General features: G+C 39.6%; 1 protein-coding gene across 1 annotated transcript in view; it reads right to left on the bottom strand.

Moving 5' to 3' along the window:
* Positions 1-10,390: 10,390 nt before the first annotated feature.
* Positions 10,391-14,874, bottom strand: part of ITPRID2 (ITPR interacting domain containing 2) — a 49,092-nt gene continuing 44,608 nt past the window's right edge. Inside the window, 3 exon segments of the mRNA XM_043993609.1 lie at positions 10,391-11,568; positions 12,884-12,959; positions 12,962-13,007. Of these exon segments, the coding sequence (XP_043849544.1) occupies positions 12,907-12,959; positions 12,962-13,007 (99 nt within the window). The 3' untranslated portion in view covers positions 10,391-11,568; positions 12,884-12,906.

Consider the following 14,874-nt stretch of genomic DNA (forward strand, 5'->3'; position numbering starts at 1 on the left):
CCTTTTGATTTTCAATTCTTAGTCACCACAAAAAGAACTGCTATAATTGAATATTATTCTTAAGATTTGTCATGGGGTGCAGGAGCACCCCAGAATTTCTCTGGGCACACACAAGGAATCTTCTCCTTGAGAAACTAAACAGAGGACAGATAACAACTTACAGAGATAAGCTGAACCAAATCAGACTGAGCTAGCTTCGTATTCCTACCCTTCATTCTGGTCTCCCTTACCCTGGGGAGTTAAGTTTGGGTGTGGCTGCGGCCTTTGCGTTCTGAAGAGGGATCTGTAGCCACCCCTCACCCAATTCCTCTAGGCACTACCAGTGGGGGATGGTCCTCCACTCCTCACCCAATTCCCCAGCTACCACCAGTGGGGGATGATCCTCTCTCACTAAAGGAACTTTTCACGGGCAGACGATTCACCCCCATCAGTCCTCTATAAAGTAACCTTCCAGTCTCCTGTTCGAGGAGATTTGGTACTCTGAGCCATGTGCTTTATGCCAAATCTCCCCATGAAAAGTCCAAGGATTTCTTTCATGGTTTCCCTCTCCCCACCCTTCCCTTCCCTTGCTCCTAAATAAACTATCACCTTATTCTAACTACTTTTGTGTGTAAGAGGGTGTAATTCTTTAAAGAGGAATTCCCAAGAACCCCAACTCCTACCCCAACCCCGTACCCCATTTTCCCACCATAACAGATTTATGCTAGAAACAGGTAAACTGAGGCAGGACTTCTGGTCTGGTGCAAAACAAGAAGGCTATTTTATTACCATCTTGCAAGAAAGGGCACACACTTCCAAGGAAGTTGTGCAAGGCATGCTCATCACAGCGAATCCTTATATTATGTGTCTAATGAAAAGATTCTCTCCTCTCATCTCTCCGGATGCACATTCTTTGTGACACTCCTACTTCATATTAACTCCTAAACATATACCCCCACCCTGATCATAAGATGCATGTTTAATTATAATGTTAAATCTCTACACAGGGGTGTATTACATACTATGCATGAGGCTTATTAAGCAAGCACAGTGCAATTTGGGGTTAACTAGGGGACACAGAAGGACTGGTTTGGGTTAGTATACTAATCTCCCTGATTCTGAGGAGAAATTGTCCTTGTGGGACAACTCCTGACTGGAAGGGGATTTTGTGGCCTTCTTGTTATCTGCCCTAGGCAACTGCAACTGCCAGTTCAGTAGAAGGGGGAAAAGGGAAGGGGTAGGGGCCCTGAAGGCTGTGGCCTGCTTAAATGAGGAGAGCATAGTCACTTATCTCTCTGTTTATATGCCTCAGTTTCCTCATCTGAAAAATGAAGATCATAATAGCAAAACTGTTAATAAAATAACATGAGATAATATTTGTAAAGCATTTGTAAACATTAAAGTACTAAATAAATGCTATTATTGCTAATGTTATTGTTAATTGTTGTTGTTGTTGAATCATTTTCAGTTGTGTCTGACTCTCCATGATCCCATTTGGAGTTTTCTTGGCAGAGATATTGGAGTGGTTTTGCCATTTTCATGTCAGCTTATTTTATAGATGAGGAACTGAGGCAAACAGGGTTAAGTGTGAGAACTGCAAGATTTACTGAGAACTGATTCCCCACCCAGTCCCCTTTTCCCCAGACAAATGAATTGCCTTGGGCTGACCAGTCTTTGTCATTTCCAGACTCTTGATTGCTTATGGATCTCCCCCAAACAAACTATCCCCTCCCAAAGATTCCCAAGCTTACTTCCTGGACTTTACCTTAGTATGTAAAAAGATTCATTTACATTAAATAGTTTCTATCAGTGAGAAACTTACCTTTCCCAAGGGTAGTTTCATAGTTCCCACGGTTTCTGTTACTCATAAAACCCTGTCCTTGTTTCCCATCTTTAGGTATTCCTAGCTTCCCAAGCTTTGAGATACCACGTGCTATAGCTCTCCTGCCCTGATTAAAGACCTTATTCTCTCCTATATTGATTGTTTCCTTAATTTCCAGGGTTAACAAGTGACTTGCCCAGGGTCACACAGCTACTAATGTCATGGAATGCGGTGGGACCCCCAAGAAACCTAAAGATCTGAATACCCAAGGGAATCTTAAAACTCTTCCCAAGGGTGTCTCTCACCTCCAGGAATAAGGTGTTGCAGAGCAGGACACTGGTAAGCTGATGAGCAATATCAAGATCTACAAGATGAAATGCAAGATATGGATGGGTGCTGCATAGTTTACTGATGCCCCCATTATTACAAAATTCCCCTCCTTGTTGTTTGCATTTCCCTCCCAGTTGCTTTGTAATCTCCCGCCCCCTTCTTTGTTTTGTAAAGATACAAAAAAACAGGTCTTCTCTTACTGGGGACAGCTTTCCATAGTGATCTGTCCCTGGCCATATATTCCTCTTTCCTAATAAATCTCTTTTTATTTTACAAGATTTGTGATGAACCCCCTATTCTTTTGTTATGGGGGAAAATGGGGTACGGGTTGGGTAGGGGTGGGGTGGTTCTTAGGAATTCCTCTTTAAAGAATTACACCCTTTTGCACACAAAAGCAGTTAGAATAAGATGGTAGTTTATTTAGGGGCAAGGGAAGGGAAGGGGGGGAAGGGAAACCATGAAAGAAATCTTTGGACTTCTCATGGGGAGATAGGTATGGAACAAAGCACATGGCTCTGTCATGAGAGGATTATGGGCCCCGGTCACCCCAACAATTCTCTGGGGGGTTCAAGGAATTTTTTCCTTGAAACCTCAGGGGTTTTCCCTTGAAATCAAGTAGGCCTCTCCTTGAACACAATCAAGGACACACACACACATACACACACTCACACACACACACGCACACACGCACGCACCTAATGGAGATAAGCACACAGATCGAACTGAGCATGCTCCAGGACCATCACCCTACATTCCAGTCATCCTAAGCATCTGGATGAGGTAATCCAGGAGAAGACCACCTGGAACCGCCCATCAGCAGACTGCTTAGACCCATCAGGACAAAGTTGACACCCACCACCAGATTCTTCCTACCCCAGCGCAACTCGGGAAGACCACCAGCCCCTCATGCAATAAGAGATTCTTACCCACCCCATCTAAACCCTATAAAATGGCACCCTACAAGTTAGCCGGGGAGGAAAGCATTTTGTTCTGGCAAAACCTTCCTCCCGGCCGGTTTCTCTTGTATCCCAATAAACCTGTTCTCTTATTCCTAATTAGGTCTTGTGCGAGAGTGTAATTCTTTACAGAGGAATCCTAAGAACCCACATGCATTCTCCTATCGGTTTCTCCCCATATCAGCTCTGAGGTACCAATCTCCCCGAGCAGGAGACTGGCAGGTACTTTTATAGGGGGCTGATGGGGGTGGACCATCTGCCTGTGGAAAGTTCCTTTAGTGAGGGAGGACCATCCCCCACTGGTGGTGGCTAGAGGAGTTGGGTGAGGAGTGGAGGACCATCCCCCACTGGTAGTGACTAGAGGAATTGGGTAAGGGAGACCAGAATGAAGGGTGGAGGTCCCAAAGCTAGCTCAGTCCAAACTGGTTCCACTTATCTCTCTAGGCTTATCTGTCCTCTGGTTTAGTTTCTCAAGGAGAAGATTCCTTCATGTGCCCCAGAGAACTTCTGGGGTGCTCTGCACCCCATGACACTTTTTTTTTTCCTAAGGCAATTGGGGTTAAGTGACTTGCCTAGGGTCACACAGCTAGTAAGTGTTAAGTTTCTGAGGCTGGATTTGAACTCAGGTCCTCCTGACTCCAGGGTCAGTGCTCTATCCACTGTGCCACCTAGCTGCCCCTCGAACCTCCTATTCTTTGGGTGAGCTACACCCCCTCCCCCCATCTAGGTTTCAAGACTTCCCCACCACTGTCTGAGGCCATATTTGATTTCAGGAAGATGAATCTTCCTGACTCCAGGCCCAGCCCTCTATGCACTAGGCCACCTAGCTGCTCTTATTATTATTGTAGTCTAAATTATTATAGTAGGTCTAAATTACCAAGGAAGTGGTCTGAGTCAAATACAGCTTACAACAATTAGTGTAGTCCTGCAACACTGAAACAGATTAATCTCATTGAAGGGACAATGCAGGGGAGAATGAGCCCAGACAATCCCTCACATATACTTCTGGTGGTGCTTTTAGAGATGTATGTAGAGGGGCAGCTAGGTGGTGCAGTAGATAGAGCACCAGCCCTGGAGTCAGGAGTACCTGAGTTCAAATCCAGCCTCAGACAGTTGACACTTACTAGCTGTGTGACCCTGGGCAAGTCACTTAACCCCCATTGCCTCACCAAAAAAAAAAAAAAGAGATGTATGTAAAGATGATGGTTGTTTAGGATGAGGTATACTCCATCACAGTGTAACGGGGGAAATGGGGTATGGGGTTGGGGTTCTTGGGAATTCCTCTTTAAAGAATTTCACCCTCTTACACACAAAACTTAGTTAGAATAAGGTGATAGTTTATTTAGGAGCAAGGGAAGGGAAGGGTGGGGGGAGGGAAACAATGAAAGAAATCCTTGGACTTTCATGGGGAGATTGGCATAAAGCACATGGCTCAGAGGTACCAAATCTCCTCGAACAGGAGACTGAAAGGTACTTTTATAGAGGACTGATGGGGGGGACCATCTGCCCGTGAAAAGTTCCTTTAGTGAGAGAGGACCATCCCCTACTGGTGGTAGCTGGGGGAATTGGGTGAGGAGTGGAGGACCATCCCCCACTGGTAGTGCCTAGAGGAATTGGGTGAGGGGTGGCTACAGATCCCTCTTCAGAACACAAAGGCCGAAGCCACACCCAATTTTATCTCCCCGGGGTAAGGGAGACCAGAATGAAGGGTAGGAATACGAAGCTAGCTCAGTCTGATTTGGTTCAGCTTATCTCTGTAAGTGTTATCTGTCCTCTGGTTTAGTTTCTCAAGGAGAAGATTCCTTGGTGTGCCCCAGAGAAATTCTGGGGTGCTCTGCGCCCCATGACAACAGGAAAATTAGGAAACTGCCTTTGAACATTAAGAACATAGAGATCTGAATTATATTCTGTGTCCTTAAGAACTCCCCATTTAAGATGATTGCTGCAAATTGTCTTTTGGGCCCATTAGCTGTGTTGTCCTGCGTCTTGGTTATTTCTCTAGTCTCCAGAGTATATTCTGAGAATTCAGTTTATTTTCAAAGCAGCTACAAGGAATTGAATTTTGGGGATTGAAAAATTTTCCCCAAACTGGAAAAGGCTCAATTCAGAAGAATGTGTCGTTCTGAGCTCTTTATTGCTGATAGCCATCACCCCATTGCCTCAGGGAGTACTGTTGAAAGAAGGCTCCTCCCAGTCTTACTGCAGTAGTGGTATTTGTGTGTGAAATGGGAAATGTTTGGTCTCTACTCACTTCTTTGAAATAACAATAAAGCTGAGTCTATACTTTGGACAGTTAACAACCAGCCAAGCTTAGTGTTAGGCCCTAGAAATTGGAAGGTAAAAACCATCTTCCCTGTCGTTAGGAGTTTACAATCCCATTTGGAGATGGAGATGCTAGGCAAACAACTGTTTATGTAAATAGTGTATACATAGTAGAGGAAACTAGAAGGCTTCTAGGAGAAGACAGGATTTAAGCAGAAGACTAGAAGAAAGCCAGGGAAGCAGCCAGGAGAGTTGGGAGAGAAGAGAGAGCACTCCAGGCTTGAAGGCAAGCCTGTAGCAATGCTAGCAGTCCAGAAATGAAGGGTCTTGTGGGAGGAACAGCAAGGAGGCCAGTGTTAGAGAACAATGTTTGATAACAATGAAAAGGTAGGAAGGAGCTAGAAGATAGACTTGACAGGATTTGACAACAGATCTAAAGGTGGTGAGAGAGTAAGGAGTCAAGATTGAGCCTGGATAATTGGGATTGTCTAATTTAACAACTATGGTGAAGGAGCTGTTTGTTTTAATTTTTAATTTAATTTATTTTTAATTTTTAATTTTATATTTAATTGGCCTGTGAGAGGCCAACCAGAATTTTGCCACATGGATTTTGTTGTGTTTCTATGGTGCAAGCCACAATGGGGGAAACACTTCAAGGGAGAAGGCCTCAATTCTCCATAGGAGGCCAGAGACATTTCTGGAAATAGAGATGTGGCAAATGTGTCTTTTCACTCCCCAGTTAATTTGCTGAGGACACGTAGGAGTCCTGCGCAGGTTCAAAGTTTTCCACTTCACCTCCTAAATGAACAATAACTCTCTGAAAATTCCAGTGAGGGTCCCTTGAAAACCCCTGAGGAACACAAGCAAAATCCTTTACTCCAGCAGAAATAGCTTCTTAGTACACATGGTAAATAGAACTAGTACACTGGCCTCAAGGAGTCTTTGGCTTGGGCATTATTATTTTCCTTTTGCCTTCCTCTGAGCATAACGTGGGCGATTTCTAAAAACTGGATATCCCTAGTCTCAGTGGCCACTCTTGTGAGTTTGAGATCTCAAGAGTTCCTGAGTTTCTAAGTAAGGGCCAAGTGGCATGAAGTAGAATTTCTTACTTTGGCGATTATCATCACTAACAGGAAGGGGAACCCAAGTCCTCACTGGATTAGTCAGAATCTTTGGAGTTGACAAAACTTTCCCAGCTCACAGCTGCCTGACTAGACTATGTCTTGCCTGGGGTCACTCACATAATAGTGTCACAGGAAAATAGGTGGTGGGGGGTCCTTAGGTATTCCTCTGTAAAGAATTACAACTCTTGCACACAGTCCAATTAGAATAAAATGGTCTTTTACTTGGGGCTAAAACTCTCTTACCTTATCTCATTTGATCTTCACAAGAATGCTGTGAGATAGTGACATTATTACTTCCTATTTTACAAATGAGGAAACTGAGGCTGACAATGACTTGTCGAAGGTCAAATATCTAGTGTCTTGAATTGGGATTTGAACCAGTCTTCCACTCTAGGTTTAGCACTCTACTCACTCTTCCATCTAACTGCACCAGTCAGATTATGTCAAAAGTAGGACTTGTGTCCAGGTCATCCTGGCTTCAAGACCCGTTTCTTTGCTTCCTAATGGTATATCATTCTCTATCAGGTTGTCATGGGGTGCAGAGCACCGAGGAATCTTCTCCTTGAGAAACTAAACCAGAGGACAGATACGCCTAGAGAGATAAGCAGAACCAAATCAGACTGAGCTAGCTTCGGATTCCTATCCTTCATTCTGGCCTCCTTTACCCTGGGGAGATAAATTTGGGTGTGGCTTCGGCCTTTGTGTTCTGAAGAGGGATCCATAGCCACCCCTCACCCAATTCCTCTAGGCACTACCAGTGGGGGATGGTCCTCCCACACTAAAGGAACTTTTCACAGGCAGATGGTCCACCCCAATCAGTCCTCTATAAAAGCACCTGCCAGTCTCCTGTTCAAGGAGATTTGGTACCTCTGAGCCATGTGCTTTGTGCCAATCTCCCCATGAGAAGTCCAAGGATTTCTTTCATGGTTTCCCTCCCCCCACCCTTCCCTTCCCTTGCTCCTAAATAAACTACCACCTTATTCTAACTACTTTTTGCGTGCAAGAGGGTGTAATTCTTTAAAGAGGAATTCCTAAGAACCCCAACCCATACCCCATTTCCCCCCATTACAAGTCATGAGGAGAAAATGTTTAGTTTTCTTTTGTTTTTAGTTTGCATTCTCAATGTTTACCATTTACACCCCGCCCTGACCCCGCCCCCCCAACACACACACACACACACACACACAGTTTGAGGCAGCTAGGCAGCAGAGTGCATTGAGTGCTGGGCATATAGTCAGAACTCATATTTCTCATTTCAAATCTGGCCTCAGATACTTTACTAGCTTGATCCTTTTTGCTCAGTTTCCTCATCTGTAGATAAGCTGAAGAAGGAATGGGCAAACCACTCAGTATCCTTGCCAAGAAAACCCAAATAGGGTCCCAAAAGGTCAGACATGATTGAAAATCAATGAACAGGGCAGCTAGGTGCGGCAGTGGATAGAGTACCAACCCTGGAGTCAGGAGGACCTGAGTTCAAATCTGACCTCAGACACTTCACATCTTACTAGCTGTGTGACCCTGGGCAAGTCACTTAACCCCAATGGCCTCACAAAAAAAAAAAGAAAATCAACTGAACAAAAACAATTTATTCCACGTAAAATAATAAGGTATAGTGGAATGAGAAATGAGTGGGAAGTGAGGGAGAGTCTAATTTACATGACTATTCATGGATAATAGAAAGCTGTGCTAGAATGGCTGTGCTAATGACACATGAAATCCTAACAACACATTTTGAATGCCATTAAAACTCAAATGCTACATCTTTGTATGTGTAACAGGGATTATTCTGGTCCCCTTTGCTAACTACTGGAAATACGTTCCAGCCACATTTCTGAGACATGTGGCTTTATTCCCCCATATTTTGAGGAAAAAGGAAGACTGCTCCTCTTCCTTATCCCTCATATCTGGTTGGTCACCAAATCTCTCCATTCTTTTATCCATTGCATTCCATTTCATCCTCATTTCTAGAACCTAAACTTTTATCATCTAAAAAATAAACAGCTACAATAGACTCCTAATTGTTCACCATATCCTCAGTCTCTCTGTATACATTCTATCCTATACATCATCAAACTAATTTTCTTGAAACCATTTTGATAATGCCACATGTCTCTGCTTCCCTAAAAACCCTCAATGGCTTCCCAATGTCTAGAGGATTAAAATTTCTTAACCTAACACTCAAGGCTTTCCACAATTTAGCCCCAGAATTCTAGTCAGACCACCCCTCTGAACCACATACCACCCACCCCTTGCTTCACATTCATTGGATTACTTGCCTCCAAAACCACATTTGATGCTTTCCTGTTCCTATATCTTTTGCTAAAAATTAACTCCCTGCTGACTATATGAAGCTTATCCATCTTTCAACACTTCTCTGTCTTATCTCCTGACCTTACAGGCTACTTTTCCACCTCTTTCCCAGTAGCCTTCTCATGTTTGAGATGCCTTTCTTCACCCTACATTTGTGGGTTCACCCTCAGAAGCTCCCCTTGAGGAAGAACCCACATTTCTAACTCAATTCATTCATTCTCACTGCCTTCTGCACTGTCTATCCTTTCCCCATCCCTTGTATGTGTTATCTTTCCCCCTTAGAATATAAACTCCTTGAGAATATACTTTGTATTTCTATTTCCAGAATTTAGGCCAGGGCCAAAGTAAACCCTCAATAAATACTTTATCTAATTTATTCTAATGCAAAGTGAGTCTCACATCCTTAGCAAAACCTTATCCAATCACCTCTAGACAAAATAATCCCTCTCAAACTCCTACAGCTTTGTCTAGACCACTTCATTTGGCACTTATATATTGCTTTATAGAGCTATTTTTTTGGTGTGTACATATATACTGCTTCTCCAACTAGACAATCATGTCTTAAACTTTAAGGTAGCCCCTGAAACATCTACATATTACCTGATACAGCATAGCAGAGCAATAAAAAATCTATTGGGGCAGCTAGGTGGTGTAGTGGACAAAGCATGGCTCTGGATTCAGGAGGATCTGAGTTCAAATGTGACCTCAGACACTTGACATGTACTAGCTGTGTGACCCTGGGCAAGTCACTTAACCCTCATTGCCCCACAAAAAAAAAAAAAAGAAAGAAAGAAAGAAAGAAAAAATCTATTAGAAAGGTCTGAAGTGTTATAGGGATAGAAACCTCAACTCCATTATTATTTAATGAAATAGATTCTTGAGGGGAAAAAAAAAGTTATTTGTATACCATTGACTACTAGATAGGACCAAACATTCTTGATGGTTTTTTTTTTTTTTCCTATTTTCTATCACTGATCCATGCATATTTATCTGTGTGTAGGTTTGGAAGAAATGGTACATTAAAATTAAGCATTTAAGCTCTTTCAGGGTTCTATCATTGTTAGTAAGGTACTTAAATTTAAGTTGTGGAACCATAGGTGCAGAAGGGCACATGTTCTATCACTAGATTATTTTCCCAGTTAGCTTTGATTGATATTTTTCTTTATCATAAGAGAGGTATACTAGAAAAAGAGTGTGATGTGAAAAGAAACTTCGATAAAACAAAAAGGAAAAAAGTTTATATTGTGCATTGTTGGCATGTGTTAGAATCAATAATTGAGAAGTTAAACAACCTAAAAAAGACTTAAACTTGGAATGTTTCTTTCTAGCTGTGATAATAGGCTCCTAAGAGAATTATTTAGGCTCAGATGGTTATCATCAGAGACAGAAGAGCTGGGTGAGCCCTAAAGAAATCAGTGTGTGGGGTTCCCTCCAGGGTGGTCTCTTCCTAAACTTTGTTTTAAAAAATATTCTTCAGTTCTGATGAAGAGTAGCTTATGTACATCTAGTCAAGAAATTACCTCTCATAACTAGCCTAAGTTCATAGAGTTGTAGTTTTAGGAAAACGAACAAATTTAGGAAAACAAATTAAAAAAATTAGGCAAAATAAATACTTTATTGTTTTAATATTTTTTTAAGAAATCAGCTTGTGTGATAATCCAAACATTTATAAACTTTTTAGATATACTTCTTTTAAAGAATATTATTACTTCAGCTATTTTTTTATTAAGAATTTAAACTCAAAAAATTAATAGAATTGGAAGTTATAAACACAGAATTCCAACAAATGTTCACATGCTACTTTACACATCTATTTGACCACATACAAAACCACACAATAGCCCCTTTTATTTCATTTTTCCCCCATTAGAATGTATTTTTTATCATAAAAACTGAAATAAAATCATTTGTGGGGCAGAAAAAAATCTAAATTACTTTCATTTTTCCACAAAACAACTGTTCCCTCCATCCATTTCTATCATGTCATGAGTTCCATTATTTTGACAGCATTGATTTATTTTGTCTGAGACAAAGAAAAGGAAACTTTTCTTTCTTAATATAATACAATACTATGGCCAATGCAAAAAAAAATGCATAGTGTTTAAAATAAGGCACATTAAAAAAAGAATACTATGAAAGCATAATAAAATTAGGTTTAATTGTTTTGTGCAGAGATAAGGCTTACAGTGTAAGAACTTTAAGTAGTTTTAGGTTATTTCATTAATTCTAAACATACTGTTACTGGTAATTTCCCCAAGAATTCATAGCAATTTTTACAAAAGAATATTTTCTTCTTCTTGGGAGTGGCGATAAGTAACAGCAACGGGAAAAAAAAATCATTGGTTGTTTCAAGCTCTCAAAAATGAATCAGTTATTGCACAGTAAATACCTCACAGAGGTCAGTGTTTTAAGAAGCTAGACAAAAGAAATATGTTATTTATAAGTCTGTTAAGTCTGGAAGTCTTCAAGTTTGAAAATATAATTTTACACAGGGAAATGAATGGAAAAAAAAGACATACAAATAAATATTAGGTGTTTTTTTTTTTAAATTGCCACAGTCTTGATGGTTTAGAAAAGCCAATAATTCTACAAAGTGCCAAAATTTCTATGTATGGTTAAAAAAATAAGATATGCACAGAAGAAATAAACATTATAAATTGTATACAGTAGCCTGTCTCAGCAGCAATAGTGTCTCCTGAAGTACAAGTAAAAGATAACTTGACACCTCCACCAGTGTACACCATCATAATTCCAAAAGTCCATAGTTAATCTGGTCCACATCAACCTTTGGGGGAAAAAAAGGAGAAGAGAGACTATTACTATTTCTCTCAAATATTAATATTTAAAAATCATTAACCACTTGGAAAAAATATTCCTTTCTAGTATTTGTTCTGAGCCCAAGCATTTTAATGTCTATGAATAATTGATTAAATATAATCCCTTTATTACTTTGATATGGTTTTTAAAAATACAATATAATCTAGACTTCATTTAAATATATAACAGCACCATATTTATATTTGTCAAAATAGCAATCCCTCTAATTTTCTGTAAGTTATTAAATACTTTTCAAAATGTCATTAGAAAGACTTTTTTTGTAAGTGTTATCAGTGAATATGTGAAGGATGTGTGAGATTCCATCACCTATATATGTTTCAAATTGCGCATGATTTCTATGATTCAGTAGCTAAATACTAGTGAATTGCTTGTTGCACACAGAGATTAAAAGACTTATCCAGGCTCACAAGTTAGTGAGAGGTGGGATTTAAGAACAGGTCTTCCTGACTCCAAGCCCAGTACTCTTATTTTATTTATTTATTTATTTTTTTTTTTGTGGGGCAATGAGGGTTAAATGACTTGCCCAGGGTCACACAGCTAGTAAGTGTCAAGTGTCTGAAGCCGGATTTGAAACTCAGGTTCCTCCTAAATCCAGGGCCAGTGCTTTATCCACTGCGCCACCCTAGCTGCCCCCACCCAGCACTCTTATAATTATCTTATACTCTATCACATTATATTTGTACAGTGTATGTGATGTTTAGGGAGTAAGGGGGGAGAAGGAGCGAAATTTCCCAGTGTCATATTTTTCTACACTGTCAAACATTATAGTGAAAAATTTATCTTTATCAATAAATTATTAAATGTCCCATGTTTATAGAATAAAATACTTTTCTTTTTGACAAATTCAGATATGCCTAGGTATAAATGCACAAGACAGGATTCTAAGAAGGAAACTGTAATTGAAAAAGACATTACAAATGTATTTATGTCTGATCTCCAAATAAAACTTCAGAAGTCAAATCCTATTATAGCATATACAATTACCACACCACTTTATCAGTGTCCAAAATGTTGAAGGTCATTCATTTCAAGCAATAAGTCAATATGACAAAATTATACACAACAAAAAAAAATCTGGCCAGTTCTCTTTAATCTATTATAGTTGATTTGTAAAGGCTTCTAGATAATTTCTTACCTATTATTATTAGATAAAAATAAATAAAAATTCCTATTATATGTCTTAATTTCTATGAAAATAGTAGCTGAAGTCCAGTGCTTCCATTTTAAATTGAGGTTTCTGTAGCAAATCTAGAAAAACTTACCTGTAATACCCATTCATGGCTATTTATTCTTGTCTCGAATTAGCAGTCCTACTTGAAGAAGAGACTGCTGCTAAAGTCCACTGACAATTTCACGCCTGATTTCCCCAGCAATAGATTCTTTAATCTAAAATGCAAAGAAAAGTTGAGGTAAAGATTAAAGTCAATTCAATTTTTAAATGATCTATAAAGATTAGGAACTGTATTTAACATGCATTTAATTGTTACAGCTTGTTAAACATAGTACAAGCACAAAATATAGGGTCTCTTTACATATCAGAACTAATATAAAATACAAACACATTGGATAAGATTACTGATACAAATTTTGTATAATAGAAGTAGTTTATCTAGTATTTATTAGAAAATAGAACAAATTCTTTTCACATGAAATTTCATTTGAAACCATTAAAGAATAACAAAAGACATAATATCAAGGATTTCTATTTTTTTAAAAGAGGAACTAACAAATACAATTATACTTCAATCTGTATTTAGATACCATCAGTTCTTTCCTCTGTTGATGGTTTGCATGTTTCATCCATCCTTCTGATTATCATCCTGCTCATCATTTCTTTCAGTTACTATTGCTAACTGTATTACCCTCCATCGTATTCCCTCCCCTTGATATTTACTCTATTTTCTATCTTCTTTCACCCCATCCCTCCTCAAAAGTGTTTTGCTTTTTACTGCTCCCTTCCCATCTGCCCTCCCAAGGATTTCTATTTTTTGAGTAAGGTTTTCCAGTTTCACATATACAAGAAATCAAGTAAAGATTTAAAGGCCCTTGAACATCCAAATTACAGTTGGAATGTCACCCAGATTTTAAAAGGTAACCTGTACTAGAACCTGATTGACTCTCTATGGCACTCTCCCATACCAAAGTTTGTTTAAACTTTTTCTTAAGTCATTGACATCATTCCCACTCTTTTCTATCTCTCTTAGCAAAGCACCTCTTCTTAATATATTACTGAAAAGCTAGAGGCAATCATTAATGAACTCCCTCTCTGCACTGTGCTCTCCCATTCTATATCTCATATTTACAATCTTATGTTTGAGGCCAGCCCCTCTACTTGGGCCTTTGATTCTATCTCCTTTGAGAACTTGTTTCTTAAATAACCCTATCTTCCTGCTACCTATAAAATTTGCTTAGACCATATGCCACCCTAAAAACAAACAAACAAAAAAACCCCTACTGACCCTGCCATTCATTAAGATATTTCCATATTATTCCTTCTCCCTTTCACATATAAACTTCTAGGAAAAGATGTATTTATATTCATTGCATCTCGCCTTATCCTCCAAATATATATATATATTTTTTTAGTGAGGCAATTGGGTTAAGTGACTTGCCCAGGGTCACACAGGTAGTAAGTATTAAGTGTCTGAGGCCGGATTTGAACTCAGGTATTCCTGACTCCAGGGCCAGTGCTCTATCCACTGCGCCACCTAGCTGGCCCCCTCAAATATTTTTAAATGCCTATGGCTTCTGATCTCAACAGTGAGCAGAAATTGCTCTTTTCAAGTTTACTAATGATATCTTAAATGTAAAATCCCATGGACTTTTCTCTACCTTCATTAAGTCCAACCTTTCTAGTCAGACTTCTGAAACATTAACATTTCTGACCATCACCTCTCTCCTTGCCTTTCAGAGCTTTCCTGACACTGTTCTCTTCAGGTTATCTTCTTAAGGGAAAAGGAAGGGAATAAACATTTAAATAGAGCCTACTGTGTAGCAGGCACTGAGCTACATGCATTCACAAATCCTTGTAATTTTCTTCTGTTGGATTAACATTCCATTTACTGCCCGTCACCATTACCCGTATCATCAGCAGGGGTAGCCCTGAGCTCTGACCTCTTCCCTACACTTTCTTTTGTTGAGTTCATCAGTCCTATATAGGTTTTCAAAACTACAAAGCCAATCCTAGTCTCTCTTCTGAGCTGCATTGACTACTAAAAACATTTACACATAAATGTCCACAAACATCTTCAAC

Source organism: Dromiciops gliroides, chromosome 3 (assembly GCF_019393635.1).
Source record: "Dromiciops gliroides isolate mDroGli1 chromosome 3, mDroGli1.pri, whole genome shotgun sequence".
Lineage (NCBI taxonomy): Eukaryota > Metazoa > Chordata > Mammalia > Microbiotheria > Microbiotheriidae > Dromiciops > Dromiciops gliroides.